The 15817-nt window shown below is 33.9% G+C and overlaps 1 protein-coding gene and 1 pseudogene across 1 annotated transcript; both read right to left on the bottom strand.

Annotated features, from left to right (window-relative positions):
• Positions 1-399: 399 nt before the first annotated feature.
• On the bottom strand, positions 400-2018 carry LOC146958772 (uncharacterized; annotated as a pseudogene).
• Positions 2019-4542: 2524 nt separating this feature from the next.
• On the bottom strand, positions 4543-15680 carry LOC146958771 (methionine aminopeptidase 2B-like). Its single transcript, XM_085740302.1, has 12 exons — positions 15546-15680; positions 15315-15451; positions 12166-12202; positions 11975-12082; positions 9962-10061; positions 9245-9390; positions 8277-8368; positions 8071-8165; positions 6391-6487; positions 5466-5609; positions 5163-5380; positions 4543-4874 (listed from the first exon to the last, which is right to left on the bottom strand). Exons 2-12 carry the CDS (start codon positions 15439-15441, stop codon positions 4764-4766), a joined length of 1275 nt encoding a protein of 424 aa, XP_085596428.1. The 5' UTR covers positions 15442-15451; positions 15546-15680; the 3' UTR covers positions 4543-4763.
• Between the last annotated feature and the right edge of the window lie 137 nt (positions 15681-15817).

The raw sequence follows: 15817 nt of genomic DNA, 5'->3' as shown, positions 1-15817 counted from the left end.
TAGTAAAAAATAGAAGTTTTTTTGTAACCCCTAGAGGAATGTTGTAATGCATTATCCAAAAATATGCTCATTTTAACATTTGTTAGACCGATTGATTTAGTTCCTCCTTTAAATATCAATGGTAGTTTTTATAACACGACAATTATCAAACAAAATAACATGGCATATCAACATAAAGTAATTTTCAGCATTCGGGACGGGTTTGGGGTGGGTATCTATTTACCCGTTACCCGTCCCATACTCGTGTTTTGAAATCGGGAAAAACCCAAACCCATACCCAAACCCAGTCAAAACGGGGAAAACCCGTCGAATTGGGTTTGGTTCGGACGGGGTAACCACGGGTATGGGTTTTGTTGCCATGCCTAGTCAAAATGAAAACAAAAAAAACAAGAGTATACAAACTATTAATTCTGATGCACTTCTAAATTATTTTCAATACTAATTATAATTAATGTATTTGATTCTTTTTTTTATCTCAATACTTGTCTAATATTGAAACTACAAACCATTACAAGTTTTTCCTACTCTAGTCCAATTTTGGCAAACAAAGAGGAAATAGGTAGACGCAAAAGACCACAAGTAACATGATGTACAATATGCAAGTTACTCAATTAGAGAAAAATCAACCTCATATCGTAGATGTTTAAAACACCAATCCAACATCGTGGAATCTGTTCCATGAGGAGCTGGAAGCGTAATGCATTTTTGCAATTTTTTATCATCCCCTGAATACACTCTACATAGTGTAGATGAAGAACGAATGACATACACAGAGTTGCTCTCATATCCCCACATGTTCGGGTTGCTCAATGCATAACAGTTTGTGTTCGAAACATTAAATAATGCAATGTCACCCAGTGTTTCTAGTTTGACATAATTCATGGTTGAGAAGTCTATCTTGTACACGTTCAACATTGAATCAACCACTAAAAGTTGTTCATCACAGTTAACCAACCTAAAGTATAAGGAAGTTTTATTGGGAATACTCTTCAGTTTTAGAAATTTAATACTCCCTCCGTTTCGAAATGAGTGTCGCTTTAGCCAAAAAAAAATTGTTTCAAAATGAATGTCACTTTCAGTTTCCAATGTAATAATAACTTTTTCTTTTCAATTGTACCCTCCAATTAATACCCTGCACACTACTTCCAAAGTATTACTTTTAAAACGAACCAATAGTTAATAAGGATAATTTGGTAAAATAACGATTCTCTTTCTTTTAATCATTGCATTTCTTAATATGTGTGTAAACACCTAAAACTACACTCATTTTGAAACGGAGGGAGTATTTGCAGAATTCAAGCTGAGTACCCCTATGTTGGCCTTGTCAGTGACAACATATATCATATTATGCAAAACTACAAAGTCAACAACCATCCACGGATTTCCCTTTGTCGTATAAGTAACCCAACCACAATTTCGAGATTGATAGACATGCAGACTATTATAACATAAAACCACCAAAACAAAGGTTGGGGTATTGATTATCTTCTTTATTCCTGTACATGGATTGATTAGAGAAAGTGAATTATTGTACCCTGCCCTGATAAAATATCCGCTAGAAGTTGTAGAATAGGAGAAGCGGCGAATGATATAATAGGAAAGAATAAACCAAATATGAAAACTATTACAGCTTTAGGATTACTCACAAAAACTAAAATAACCCACATGCATCAATTTTTTTCAACTACAGTACCAGAAGCTAAAATAACAATTGTGTCAAAACATTACCATGAGCTAAAATTCAATCATCATGACCTCTACTATACTCCAAATAAGAAAGGAAGATTTTTCTACAGCCATGCAACATAGCAATTTCTGGTACATAATCCACTAACAATTTAAAAAAAAAAAGAAAAAAAACCCTTAAAATGCAGAATCGTGAAAAAAGGAAGAAAACCACCTATGATGAAGCAAAAACTAAAACAGTGTCGAAAAATGAACCCCTCAAGCCATAAAATCAGTCAACTTAAGTCATGCATGGTCTCAGAACCATGAAAAAAGGAAGAAAGTGACCTCATATGAGCTGAACTTAGATATCGTTTGACCAAGGTTTTTTATGGTCTGAAAGTTACTTCAAAACAAAGTTAAAATACAAGCCTTTAAGAAAGAAGTTACAGTTGTTTGGTTTCTTTGTTTTTCAGTTTTAAAGCTATTTTTAAGTTAAATGTTTGGCAAAATATTGTACAAACTTTGATTTGTTTTTTTATGGTGTCCGGGGTTCGAACCCCAGACTTGTTATATATTTATGCATTGTTCCTATCAACTGAGCTAAGCTCACGAGGACAAAACTTTGAATTTATTATGAATTAACATAATAAATAAAAAAAATGTTTAAAATATTTTCTGAAGGCTAAAAATGTTAAAAAATAAAAGATATTTTTTTTTACAAATACTATATTTACTCAATAATGTTTATTTTGTGTAACATGAATACAAATTTGTATCATCATATATATAAATGACTTGTTAAATATTTGAAAAGGAGAAACAATTTATGGAGCCTGAAATAATAACATAAATAATATTAAAATAGTTGGTTTTTTCTATTTCAATTATACTCTATAACAATTTTCGTTATAAGAATACCATATTTTTGGTGTCTTTCAAAAAGATAAGAATTTATATTATATGATATTATATTTGTTACATTTTTGGTGTCATGGAAACAGATATGTTTAGTTTTTTTTAAATAAGAAAAAGATATGCATAGTTTGTTACGATATAAAGGTGCAATATATATATATATAAGTATAATTTTTTTAGGCATCTATACCTTTTTTTTGAAGAAAACACTTCTAAAATTTTACTTTTAATTAAAATCATAATTTTATAAAAATAATCATACGCATTATGCAACGCCAAAAAAAATTATACGCATTAGCGTAACAAAAAAACAGACACACATAAAGTATTGCTCTAAACGCTAATGTGTGTGTGTGTATTTGCGACGTTGAAGAAAAAAAAATAAAAATATTTGGTATCATTAAATGACAGCGTGATAAAAAAATAATGAAATTCCTTTGAAAAAAAGGTAATAAAATTAAATGGAACCTCTTTAAAAAAAATTAAATGGAACGGTTAAAAAAATTAAATGGAAGAAAAAAAACATATTGAAATATAATATTAAAAAATAATAGAAAATGTTCTCAACGTGAATTGAAGAGAGATGTTTGTGAAATAAATTGTCGAGAAGTAGTTTTTTGAAGTACCATTCAACAACTTAATTGATATTGTATTAGGTCTAACTTCTCCTTAAAAATGTAGAGAAGTTGAAAAAAAGCACCAACCATTGGATTCAAACTTGATTTTAATGATGTATTACTTTCTTTTATTTAAAAACATAAAACCGTGGTCATGATGTATGGTTTCCAGTCGTGTGTTGTGTGAATAATTTTTAGATGGACACAAGAATTTAGACACTTCATTTGATCACACACAAAAAAAGTATACATGTTATTATCATTTGAAAATTAATTATTATTTAATTATTAAATAGTATCCAAATTCTTATGTACAGCCAAGAATTGCTCCTTTTACACCATATAGCAGGGCTCCTCTCAATACTACTTCATGTAGTATTATTTTATCTCAATACTTATTTAATACTACGACTACAAACCATTAAGAGTTTAGCAAAGAGTAGTGATATATGTACAACTATTTGGAACATCTTTGATGACAACTTTCATTTTCTCTCTTCTCATTGGTCCAAAACAATAGAGAGAGAAAAAGGAAGAGAGTGAATAAAAATATAATGTGAGTATGAGAGAAAAAGTTGTAATAAAGTGGTTGTACAAATAACATTTCTCTTTAGCAAAAAGAAAATAGGTCAAAACACATACCACAAGTAACACGTGTACAATATGCAAGTTATTCAACTAAAGAATAATCTATCTCATATTGTAGGTGTCTAAAACACCAATCAAACATGTGGGAACTTATTCCGTGGAAGGATAATGACTATTGACTAGTTCTCATATCCCCACTTATAGGTTATGAGAAACATTTGGTGTGCTTAATTGGCGCATAAATTATTATGTTCATTATTTTATTGGATGAAATTTATATAGGATTTACACTTAATAGGATCAAGAGGCTACAGAGGTTTAACCAAATCCCATCCCCCAACCCCACCACCCACACACACCCCACATAAAAAATATATTACTCCCTCCGTCTCATATTACTTGACCTATTTAGAATATTTGCACTATTCATGTACTATGATTTGACTCTATTTTTCTACTAATATATAAAAACAAAATATAGCATATAAGATGTTAGATTCGTCTCGATTAATATTTTCAAAATATCAAATTTTCGTAATTTTTTCTACTAGATTATTAAAGAAATTTAAGTTTAAAATTGTGCATTGGCATAAGTGACAGAGTCAACTAGGTCAAGTAATATGGGACGGAGGGAGTAATAAGAAAATCCCTGAAAGAAAGTTAACATTTCTAACTTAAATAAATGTTCTCTCAAATATATTTGTGAAGAAATTAGACACCACATATGATAGCATTCTTGTGTAACCAAGCCAGATTAAACGGATAAATTTTGTAAATTTGATATAATGTTAAGAAAATGGTTTAGTTAGGTTGAACCTCTTAAAGTAATAAAGTTGCGATTGACAAATAAACGAGTAATGTAAAACTCTACGGGTACACTTAAGTTACAAAACCCAAGTTTGGATGGTATGGTGAAAACAGTTTATAAGAAAAAGTCATATTATGGATCTAAACAAAATACACTTAAAGGTCGCATTAATAATCATCACCCTTTGATATAACTTCTTTGCATGTTGGTCGGAGTAGGATTGTATGTTCAAACTGTGATACATAGCTTCCTTTCACGTCACATAGGGGAGGATAAGGCTGCATGCAAGGGAGCAAAAATTAGTCATTCATACTTATAATTTAAACAAGTAAATATTAATGTAAGGACAGCATATAATCTTGTTAAACAGAACTACATATTTGCATTGACATGTAACCTGCCAAGGGACATGGAGTAAAAATATTAGATTGAGTAATATAGCAGTCATGCCCATCAAAGCTATGAATAATGAATAACTTTCTTCTCATTGCATATCCATTACAACATGCAATTTTAATAAAATAAAAACTAACCACAAGTTCTTGATTGTAGCTCCTATAACGTACCTGAACAATGCCAGCATCACACAAGTTCTTCAATGCCATTAAGTATTTAGTCTCTCCTAGGCGATCTAAATATCGCCTACAAAAGGCCAAAGTGGAAAAGTTCTTGTTAATAGTCGCTAATAGTTGCTTAGCTCTAGGCAATCTCAGCGGCATATGACCAACATCATAGTTTTTCATGTAGTGGCTGCATTCCAGGTCTTCTCGTACATACCCTTTCCCTGAACATAACATTTAGTGAATATTCTATCATGCATTATTAAATCCAATATAACAATGTCTAACACCTAAAGAAGCTACTATTACCAGTTGACCCGAAGGTTTCAATTGCATAGAATTCCCCCTCTTCCATCTTTGTCTGCTCTCCACCTTTCACAATGGGAACAGATTTACCAGCATGAATTTGATAGCGGCCAATGCTATGTCCATTCAAATTCCGTATACTCTTAACTGCAATGACAATGTGATTGCATTATACATCACAATCTATCTGACACATAATACTGGTAAACAGTATAAACACAGACCAAATATAAAATAAATTAAAAAAATAAAAAAAATGAGTGGGAAAAACAATTGTTTAGTTTCACTTATTTAAACCTATACAGGGTTGAACCAAATAATCAATTGACACCATTACAGAAAGTTCCTCGCATCGAGCTTTTGCCTACAATCACATGCAAGAATGACACTGTTGGAGCTGAAATTACTAATCCAAATGTACACAGAAGTCGCCCTAGAGTGAGGATTCAGGGGTGCAACATTGATTGGAAATGTAGCGACAGCATGTCAAGGCAGAGGAGGAGAAAAAAATTTAGATGCCAATATGGTTTCCGTTTAGGCTCTATCCCTATTTTGTTTATAGAAAATTGGTGTAACTAACTTGAGTTAGTTATGATTGTAGACGATCCTAACAATAGTTGCGGTAGGATTATCACGACATGCAAAATATCAAGTGACATAAAATCCAATGAATCCACTTTTCTTTTCAAATCTTTTCTATATACATGGGAAATAACTATGTCAGTATCAATAATATTAACAATATCAACAAATGCCAAGAAAGATCCACACTACCCCTCGGTCGATGTGGTGTGTCTGTCATTCAAGTTCCCCCTTTAATTTGATAACAAAGAAATGTAAATTTTGTATTTGCTCATTATAGACAGAGAATCGTGCAAAGTGCAAACCAAATAACATAAAATGAAGACAATAAATAGAAGCATCATACCTTGATACACCTTCCCATTAATCTCAACCTCATAGGACTCCATGACCTCTTGAATTGCAGCACCAACATCACAAAGGCGCACATCGATTCCAGCTTCCTAAATGGTAAGCCATGTCATATTGGAGGAACCAACATATTAAAAAACGGTTTAATTGGTGCAGAACCCAAAATAACACACCACACAGTTCAAACAGAAAATATGTCGGTTCACTATCTTCACATCTATAAAACTTCTGAGTAAACACACAAGTACATTAAGTCATAAACAAGTAAGTACAGATGATAAAAATATAAACAGATATAGATGCTACATTACTAACAGAAAAACATGAAACAAAAGCCATGTCTACATGTACAGTGTCAAAGGCACGCTAGTTCTACTAATCCCCTGAACAATTCTGTACAGCGGCCCAAACTCCAACCATATCGGAAATGGAAAATCTCGTAACCATCCACAAACAGAAATCAAAGAAGCCTAGATAATATCCTACCGCTAGTTTAAGGACAAATGCATATTCTTAAAGATGAAAAATTCGGCTCTAAGGAAATCAGCTAGAAACGTCGTACACATACTTGCATAAATTACTACCACATACCAGTATTAGAGTTTAGTTTTAGGCCCCGACTTAATACCAAATCAATGTAGGACCTCAACACACCTTTCACCCCCATGACTTAACATCTAGACCATGGACAAATGCAGGTGACTCAGTAACAGATTTTGGACATGTTCTAATACCAAATTAGAAGTTGGACTAGACCTAACAGCCCAAAAAACAAGTTCAAAACCAAATTAGAAGTTGGACTAGACCTAACTCAGCCCAAAAAACTAGTTCATAGGGTGAGTATTGCCCAAGCTTTATAGGAAAGTGTTTATCGTATATTTTTCTTTTCTGATAATCAGTGTTGATCATATCTATAGTCGATGTTGGATCTCATCAACCAGAAACATGGGGAAAAAATCAATTTCTCCCCTAACCTTTTAGGGACCATTGGATATGTCAGATGTGTACTCTAGTGTCTCGAGGCCACATCCAACATGGCTTGCTTCTGCAGCCTGCCAATTCCAAATGAGATTTTCTGGTGTTTTCAAATCCAGCATTAAAGTCAAATACAGAAGCTTAGGAAACAGTACAAGAGAGTTATTGTGGATTTAAATTTTACACTCTACCTCAAGGAGTCAAAGGCACCAGTTCTCAACGTATCATCTATTGTAACAACCTTAGCATTATTTCACACAATCTGATCATTCATTCATGTACCAAGCATACAGAGTTGGATGTGATCTTAGTAAAAGATAAAGGTCATTAACTAGAGCCTCGCAGTCTGCCACATTCCTTCCAATATTAGCATGTGGATACTCTAAATAAGGATCTATACACACATATTCTGTAAACTGCTTGATAAACTCAAGTTCTTGATCAATTTCATGGACAAAGAACTTCTTTGTTAAACTCTTAAAGTCCACCGACTTTGAGAGTGGAAGTTATATTAAGAGTAACTGAACTTGTTTGTTAATTGGGTCGCAACTCACAAACAAATTGAGTCATTACTTCTTGCTTTAGACACATAACATTGTTTCAGCAGGTAGTATTTAGGTTGAGCATTTTAACTTATTAGTAGAAAAGCAGTTTCGTCGGCATGACATAGTCCTCTTTTGAGCATTTTTCTATTAAGTACCTTAATACCCGTATAGGTTGCTTCCCTAGAGGCTTCAAGCAGTGGGTCAAACATCGGGTTGAACGCCACGGTAAAAGCACAATCAACTATATATCCTGCAAAGAAAATCCTTGACAAGTAGTTGAATAAAGTAATTTTAGATTATGTGCAGCAATAACCCGAATTACCCCAGAAAAACAAATCCAGAAAAATATTCCATGTATTACCATCTATGTGGGTGCCAAAATCCAACTTCATCACATCATCATACTGAAGAACAGTCTTATCTCCGGAATTGGGGGTCCAGTGAGCAGCAACCCTGGAAAACAAATAGTTTAATGAACAACAACAACAACAACCAAGCCTTATCCCACTAAGTGGGGTCGGCTACATGGATCAAATGACGCCATAGTGTTCTATCAAAAACCATAGTTGGATCCAACTCATTGACCTCTAAATCTTTTCTAATGGTTTCTCTAATGGTTTTCTTAGGTCTTCATCTACCTCTTTTAACCTGACTCTCCTCCATTTGATCTACTCTTCTTACAACGGCATCTACGGGTCTTCTCTCTACATGTCCAAACCATCTAAGCCTATTTTCTACCAACTTTTCTACTATAGGTGCTACTCCCACTCTCTCTCTAATGGTGTCATTCCTAATCCTATCATGTCTAGTCTTACCACTCATCCAACGCAACATCCGCATCTACGAAATAGTTTAATGAACAAAATTCTAAAAAAAAAAAAACACCATAATAATAAACAAAACCCTTTCCTACTAGATAGGGTTGACTACATTGATCAAACATCATTCTGTTAAAACCGACTCTTCGCAGAGGCCAATTAAAAAATCTGAATCCTTCGAAACAGTTGCACGCACTTCGTGTTCTTCTTGGTCTTTATCTACAAATAATTTTTAGTCAACGATAAACTCTCAAGATTGGAGATTTTTAGTTAACGGTCAACCACCTTTTTTATTCAAGAAGTGTCACTCCCATCCTAGGTTCTACCAACTTCCTCTCTAATACATGCATTTATGATCTTATCTGTATAACAATTCATCAAAAACAGATGTCTCATCTTTGCACACTACCTGTCATGTGCTATTGTTGATCCTTTATCATCCAACATTCAGAAAAGAAACCATAAAACATAACAGACAGTCAAGATTGAGAACGAAAGAATAACGTTATACCAATTCAGAGAGCACCCTGTGGGGAAAGCAATGCCTGCTTGCAGGCCATCCTCTGATATTAGCTTACGAACGGTGTTCTCCAATGTTTCACATAAGTCGGACATCAGCATTCCAGGCTTTATAATGCCTTTCATATATTTCCGAACCTATTCAGAGACAAACAAACTTGAGTATCCAACTCATAGGCAGACAAACTTTAGTATATATAATGAGTTGCTGATATAACACCATGATTTACCATGGAACATGTGTACTTTTTATCAACTCTTCATCAGAATAAAAAGAAAATAAGTCGCAACGAAAAGAAAAATATTAGACATAAAAAATAAGTGTTTCCTTGGTTGAAAGGTGATGATGAGAAATAAAAATGAGGATTTCCGTATTAATATAAAAAGGAAAGCAAAATTTAACATTGGAAAAATACTACTACTATATTCTTGTCATGTTTTTCAAGCACTTTGTGAATGTGGGTGATTTGATTTAGATTGAACTCAACTTTCTTTTCATACGTTTCAAAAATAAACTATCTCAAAGTTAACTTTGGGAGGAATGAAAAACATGGGGTCTGATCCACATTAATATTCCGTCCACTTTTCCCTCTTTATTTCCTCTTCCCTATCCAAATAATGAACAGTCAATGTTGTCCACTTTATTTTTTCATAAACTACTCATCAAAACACAGGGTTAATGCTGGAGTGTAACAATCTAAATTGCAACCTGACGATGAACTTCTGCTGCTCGACGAACTGAATTATATATTGGTTTCTGAAGGAGCTCCAGCTCTCTCTTCTCCTCTGATGTTGTTCTCCATAAGTTACTAGCATAGAAATTCCAACATAAATATAAAGAGTTTAAAAGTTCAAACAGAATATGGAAACAAAATGAGTATGGGAAAAGAAAAGAAAAAAACAATTATATATTGTGGCGGGAACATGACACACAACTTGTAAGTAGTTGTTCACCCTAGCAAGTGTTTAATCAATGCACTTCTTGGTTTGGCAAGTAAATCCACTCACCCGTTAATGGTGCAAAAATGAAGTTGGACCATGAAAAATCATCTTTGAGGACAACGCTACTTTCCTTCATTGGTTTCACTTATATTTGAGGTGGGTCTCTATAGATTTTAACTATTTCTTATTCTCTACAAGCTTCTCAAAATATAAGCTTTGGAACCATAAAGCCTTGGGGTGCAACGCAATTTCAGTGAGAGGATGTTAGTGATAGAATGAAATGTGGAATATGGAATAGCCATGTCTAGAAACACGGCGGCAGCAGATTAGCTGCTACAGTTAAAAAAGTTGAAATACACGAATACTTAGGCTCGCATGTATTTGGGTCTCTCTTAGAATTAGGTTTGGGCCTAATTCAACCCCACCAAACCAGCTTGTGATATGAGAGTTGCCTTTCACTTATAATCAATATTCATAACACATCACTATCCAATGTAGGACTCTCAAACATGACCCTTGTATCCAAGAATAGACATCTTGAACATAACTTGGGTGGCTCAATAACAGACTGATAATGGATGGCCATACAAAATTGGGATAGGCACTAATACCATATTAAAATTTGGGTTGAACATAATTTAACCTCACGAAACTGGCTTGTACGGTGAGGGTTGCCTCTCACTTATAACCACCATTCAGATGATATCACTGTCCAATGTAGTGATATCACTGTCCAATGGGGGGGAAAAGAAAAGAAAAAAACAATTATATATTGTGGCGGGAACATGACACACAACTTGTAAGTAGTTGTTCACCCTAGCAAGTGTTTAATCAATGCACTTCTTGGTTTGGCAAGTAAATCCACTCACCCGTTAATGGTGCAAAAATGAAGTTGGACCATGAAAAATCATCTTTGAGGACAACGCTACTTTCCTTCATTGGTTTCACTTATATTTGAGGTGGGTCTCTATAGATTTTAACTATTTCTTATTCTCTACAAGCTTCTCAAAATATAAGCTTTGGAACCATAAAGCCTTGGGGTGCAACGCAATTTCAGTGAGAGGATGTTAGTGATAGAATGAAATGTGGAATATGGAATAGCCATGTCTAGAAACACGGCGGCAGCAGATTAGCTGCTACAGTTAAAAAAGTTGAAATACACGAATACTTAGGTTCGCATGTATTTGGGTCTCTCTTAGAATTAGGTTTGGGCCTAATTCAACCCCACCAAACCAGCTTGTGATATGAGAGTTGCCTTTCACTTATAATCAATATTCATAACACATCACTATCCAATGTAGGACTCTCAAACATGACCCTTGTATCCAAGAATAGACATCTTGAACATAACTTGGGTGGCTCAATAACAGACTGATAATGGATGGCCATACAAAATTGGGATAGGCACTAATACCATATTAAAATTTGGCTTGAACATAATTTAACCTCACGAAACTGGCTTGTACGGTGAGGGTTGCCTCTCACTTATAACCACCATTCAGATGATATCACTGTCCAATGTAGGGCTCTCAACAACCACCACCCCCCCCCCCCCCCCCCCCCCACCACATACAAACATCAGTTTTTTGTCACTCTAAATTTTGGGTATTTTTAACAGTGAGGCTTTGGTTAGACAATGTACTTTCTCAATTGCTGATGTTAAAAGAATCAAAGAAAAAGATAAAAGAGGGAAACAGATTCATTCCACTCAAATGGAAACTCAACCCAAATTTTCATGAAAATGTCAGATATTGCTTAAATTTATATATCATCAACTTACTCGTCTTTGTACTGCTGAATTTCACCTTCTGGAAAATCTCCAGATGGGTAAAGATCAAGAACAGGAATTGATGGTGGATCTGTCTGCTCAACGGGTCCTTTCTTCTTCCTGACCACAGAAGGACAAAATGATAACTTCGGCAAAAATGTAGTATTAGGAGAATAATCATTAAAGGCAGAAGAAGCCCTCACTTGCTTTTAGTTTTCTTCTTTTTCTTCTTTGAAACTTCTGTTAAAACAGAAAAATGCATTTAAATTAAGATCAATAATACCCAGAGTATATATAGTAGAAAAATAAAACATCAATAATTCACAGACAACAATAATAACTATGTTACTTAAAGTGATTTTAAGTTTCTTACTAGAAAAAAGACTAAACGGTATGATATGGGTATTATGGTCAATTACTAGGGATCCTATTTTTTCATGTTCAGTGTTCAAACAATGTTCTTTTTAAAGACTTGCATGCCGTTTTAGTTTTAACAATGAAGAAATAGGGGCAGTAATATACACTTCATAAAAATGCTATTTACACGGTACTGGAGTATCATAGCTAGAGTTTCTTGCTTTTGATAGAGAAGAGAAAAGCAATCAAAATAAAAACTAGAGAAGAATAAATAAGAAATAGAAAGAAATAAATAAAAAACAAATGGACAGTCTATTGAAGACTAAGAATAGGAGAAAGAGTTCTCCTTCAAGAGTTTCCCTTAGCGCCATAGCTCTCTTTACCCTTACCCTTACACCTATTTATTTATCAAACTAATTCCCTTTAACTTCCTAGCTAACTGTTCTAACTGTCCCTAACTAAGGGCTATTTAATTTGCCCATTTTATGTTTCCATTTTCATTGAAAATGAAAAAAGAAAATGGTAGTTAAAATGTGTTTAGTTTGGTTTTAGAAAGAATTTTCAAATCATAAACAAAACTGAACAAAACAAAGTTGTGTGCAACTTGTTATGTAAAAAGGAAAGGATTAAGATGTCAAAGCATAGTTGTCCACATAATGACATTTAATCAAACTCAATCTTTCAGTTTATATGTTCAGAAACTTGACACTTCATCTCAGTTCGCTACATTGCCCGACACTCAAATGCTCAAGCAAAGGGCCCTACTTATGTTCTGACGCTTTGCTCTTCCTTCTTCACATTTGTCCTTTATCCTACATGGAAAAAAAATTGTTTTTCTTTGAAACACTCAGCCGTTCTATCCATCATTGTTCATCATTATATTGAGACCAATGATTTATTTTGTTGCTCATCATTCTTGCAGGGCTTTATCTTTTTTTGTACAGTGTACTACGTGTTTTGACCGCTACATCCTCTCTGCCATTTTGTATCGCCCTTCTAGAAGTTTAATGTTGTTTTTGTATGACTGTCAATAACTTCCTAACGAAAGTGAAATAACAATATATGGAGAGTGTTTCCTACGTTAAGGGATTATGCTTTTTACCAAAAATTAATAGCAGCAGAATTCATTTTACTGTATCTTTCTTAGGAAGAAAGACTAAATTCTTACTCGTGAATAATATGACTGAATTGCTTGGATGACTACTCTATGAATGGGCCAGAATAGGATTCACCCACGCAAATTTCTTATACTTGAATTCCTTGACCTCTAAGGGTGTGTTTAGTTGTGAGAACAAGATGAGGAAAGAAATAGAGTAGATTTCATGTATTGATTGGTTTAAGAAAATAAAGTCAGAAATAGAAGAGAAAGAGATGTGATTAATTTGTAAGGACAAAAATATCCTTATTGCAACTTTTTTTTTTGAAATAATCCTTATTGCAACTTTGTTATTATTAAAATATAATTTCTTATCTATTCCAAAAATATATATATGATTTGATATCAAATTAATTTAATTTAGTAGATAAGCATAATTCATTTAATTTAATTACTATTATTTTAATGAATGTATATAAAATAGTGTACGCTCAGGGTTCTAGAGTAATTATTACTACGTGATCAGTATAATTAATGCTGAAACAACTAAATTAGCACATGAGCGAAGAGACTATATGTCGAAGAAACGATAAAATTGCTTCTTTGTGCATTTCTTCGCACATCAGTGAAGAAAATTAAAAACCATGGGCCCCACACATGTCAATCTCTCTTCCTTATTTCACTGATCCTACAAACAAAAGAACTGTTCCATTTCTCTCGCCTACTTCTCTCGCATCACTTTCTCTTGAACCAAACACGTGTAAATAACTAGCATGAATGTGTCCAAATAATAGGGTACACAAAACATTAGTGTTGTATAACTAAATGAAATCTCATGCAACCTTCATAATACGCGTCAAGATTAAACCAGCCATATGCTTTTGTTCCCCTTACACACACACACGCACGCACGCGCACACACACACGCACACACACGCGCGCGCGCGCGCGCACACACACACACACACACAACAGTAATGCTATACTTCGACATGTTTTAACGCGAACAGATCACGAACATAAATAGACCAATGAAAAATCAGGGATTGGCGTAATTCACGAAAGGCTTATAGCATAGATGGAAGTCAATAAATAAAGGGGTGAGTCAAATGTACGGTCGGGATAAATTTGTGAGTACCTTTCTAGCGATAAAAAGCATTACGCCACACATAAATATATGATACTGTAATTTATTAGCTCAATTCCCTAAAAATTTAAATGTAAGTCTACAGGTATTTCAATTTGAAAACGTTTTGAAGGAAAACCTATGGAGAAAAGTGAATGAGATACAAGTCGTGCATGTATTTGAAGTCCAACTTGCTTCCATATATCGCAGGAGGAATAGGTGTTTATAATCAGTTCACTCAAATAAGTTGTTGATTCAAAGTTCCTACGGGGAAAACCATTATCCTAATATATATGACCTAACTCGTGGCGCAAAATTTGATTTATGACATGGGGAAAAATGTGTTAAACTAGGTGACATGAAATGTTTAAACCAAGATTTTACTTACTATTACTTATTTTTTTAATTACATGCATTGTCGTCAACAGCGGATCACACAATAGCAGTTTGTTCAAATTCTGCTACACAACACCTGTCACTATAATTGTTCAAACAATATCGGTTTGTTCAAATTCCGCTATGCAATAGCGGCAGCGCTATAGCGCCACTATTAAAATTTGAACAGACAGCTATCTGCGTGATCCGCAATTGACACCGCTGCCAGTTATGATGCATGTGGAAGGGATGAATCATAACATAATTATATGTGCACAATTATCAGCATGTCAAATTGAAAGTAAATAATATTGATAAGATAATAATTCATTTGCATATAATACATATATTCGATTAATTAAGCTATAAAGATCATGAACAAATAACATAATTGCTACCTTTAGTTTCATCTTCTTTTTCCGGTGATAGAGAAAGCTCAGCGACTCCTTCTACAAGAGTTGGTGGAACCTCTTGAGCTCCATTTTCTTGTGACAAAATTTCTGAATGAAAATTTTCCTCCGCCATGATTGAAAACCTGTATGATTAATCAAACCGAAAAAATAAGCTTATATGTTGTTAATCAAATCGCGTTGGAAAATCGGAAAAGTGAAATTGAGAAAGAGGAGAACCTGGATGAGTTTCGAACTGAATCTGGCGGCGTCGGCGTTTTCCGGTCAGATTTTGGTTTTGACGGCGGAGATGAGGTCAGCACTATGGACTGAGTACAAGTTGCGTGTTCTGACAATGGGAAAGATGATGACGCTACTGAATTTTAGTGTTAGATTAGACATTTATTTATTTAGTTTGGGAGTTTTAGGGTTTTCATTTTTTTTTTTATTTAGTTTTTTTACAAAAGGGGTATGTAAAATAAATAAAGTAATTTTTTTTTATTTAGTTTTTT

Source organism: Medicago sativa, chromosome 1 (assembly GCF_051527215.1).
Source record: "Medicago sativa cultivar Bolivia chromosome 1, Bolivia_mono, whole genome shotgun sequence".
In the NCBI taxonomy this organism is placed as follows: Eukaryota; Viridiplantae; Streptophyta; class Magnoliopsida; order Fabales; family Fabaceae; genus Medicago; species Medicago sativa.
This window is presented reverse-complemented; position numbering and strand designations above follow the sequence as displayed.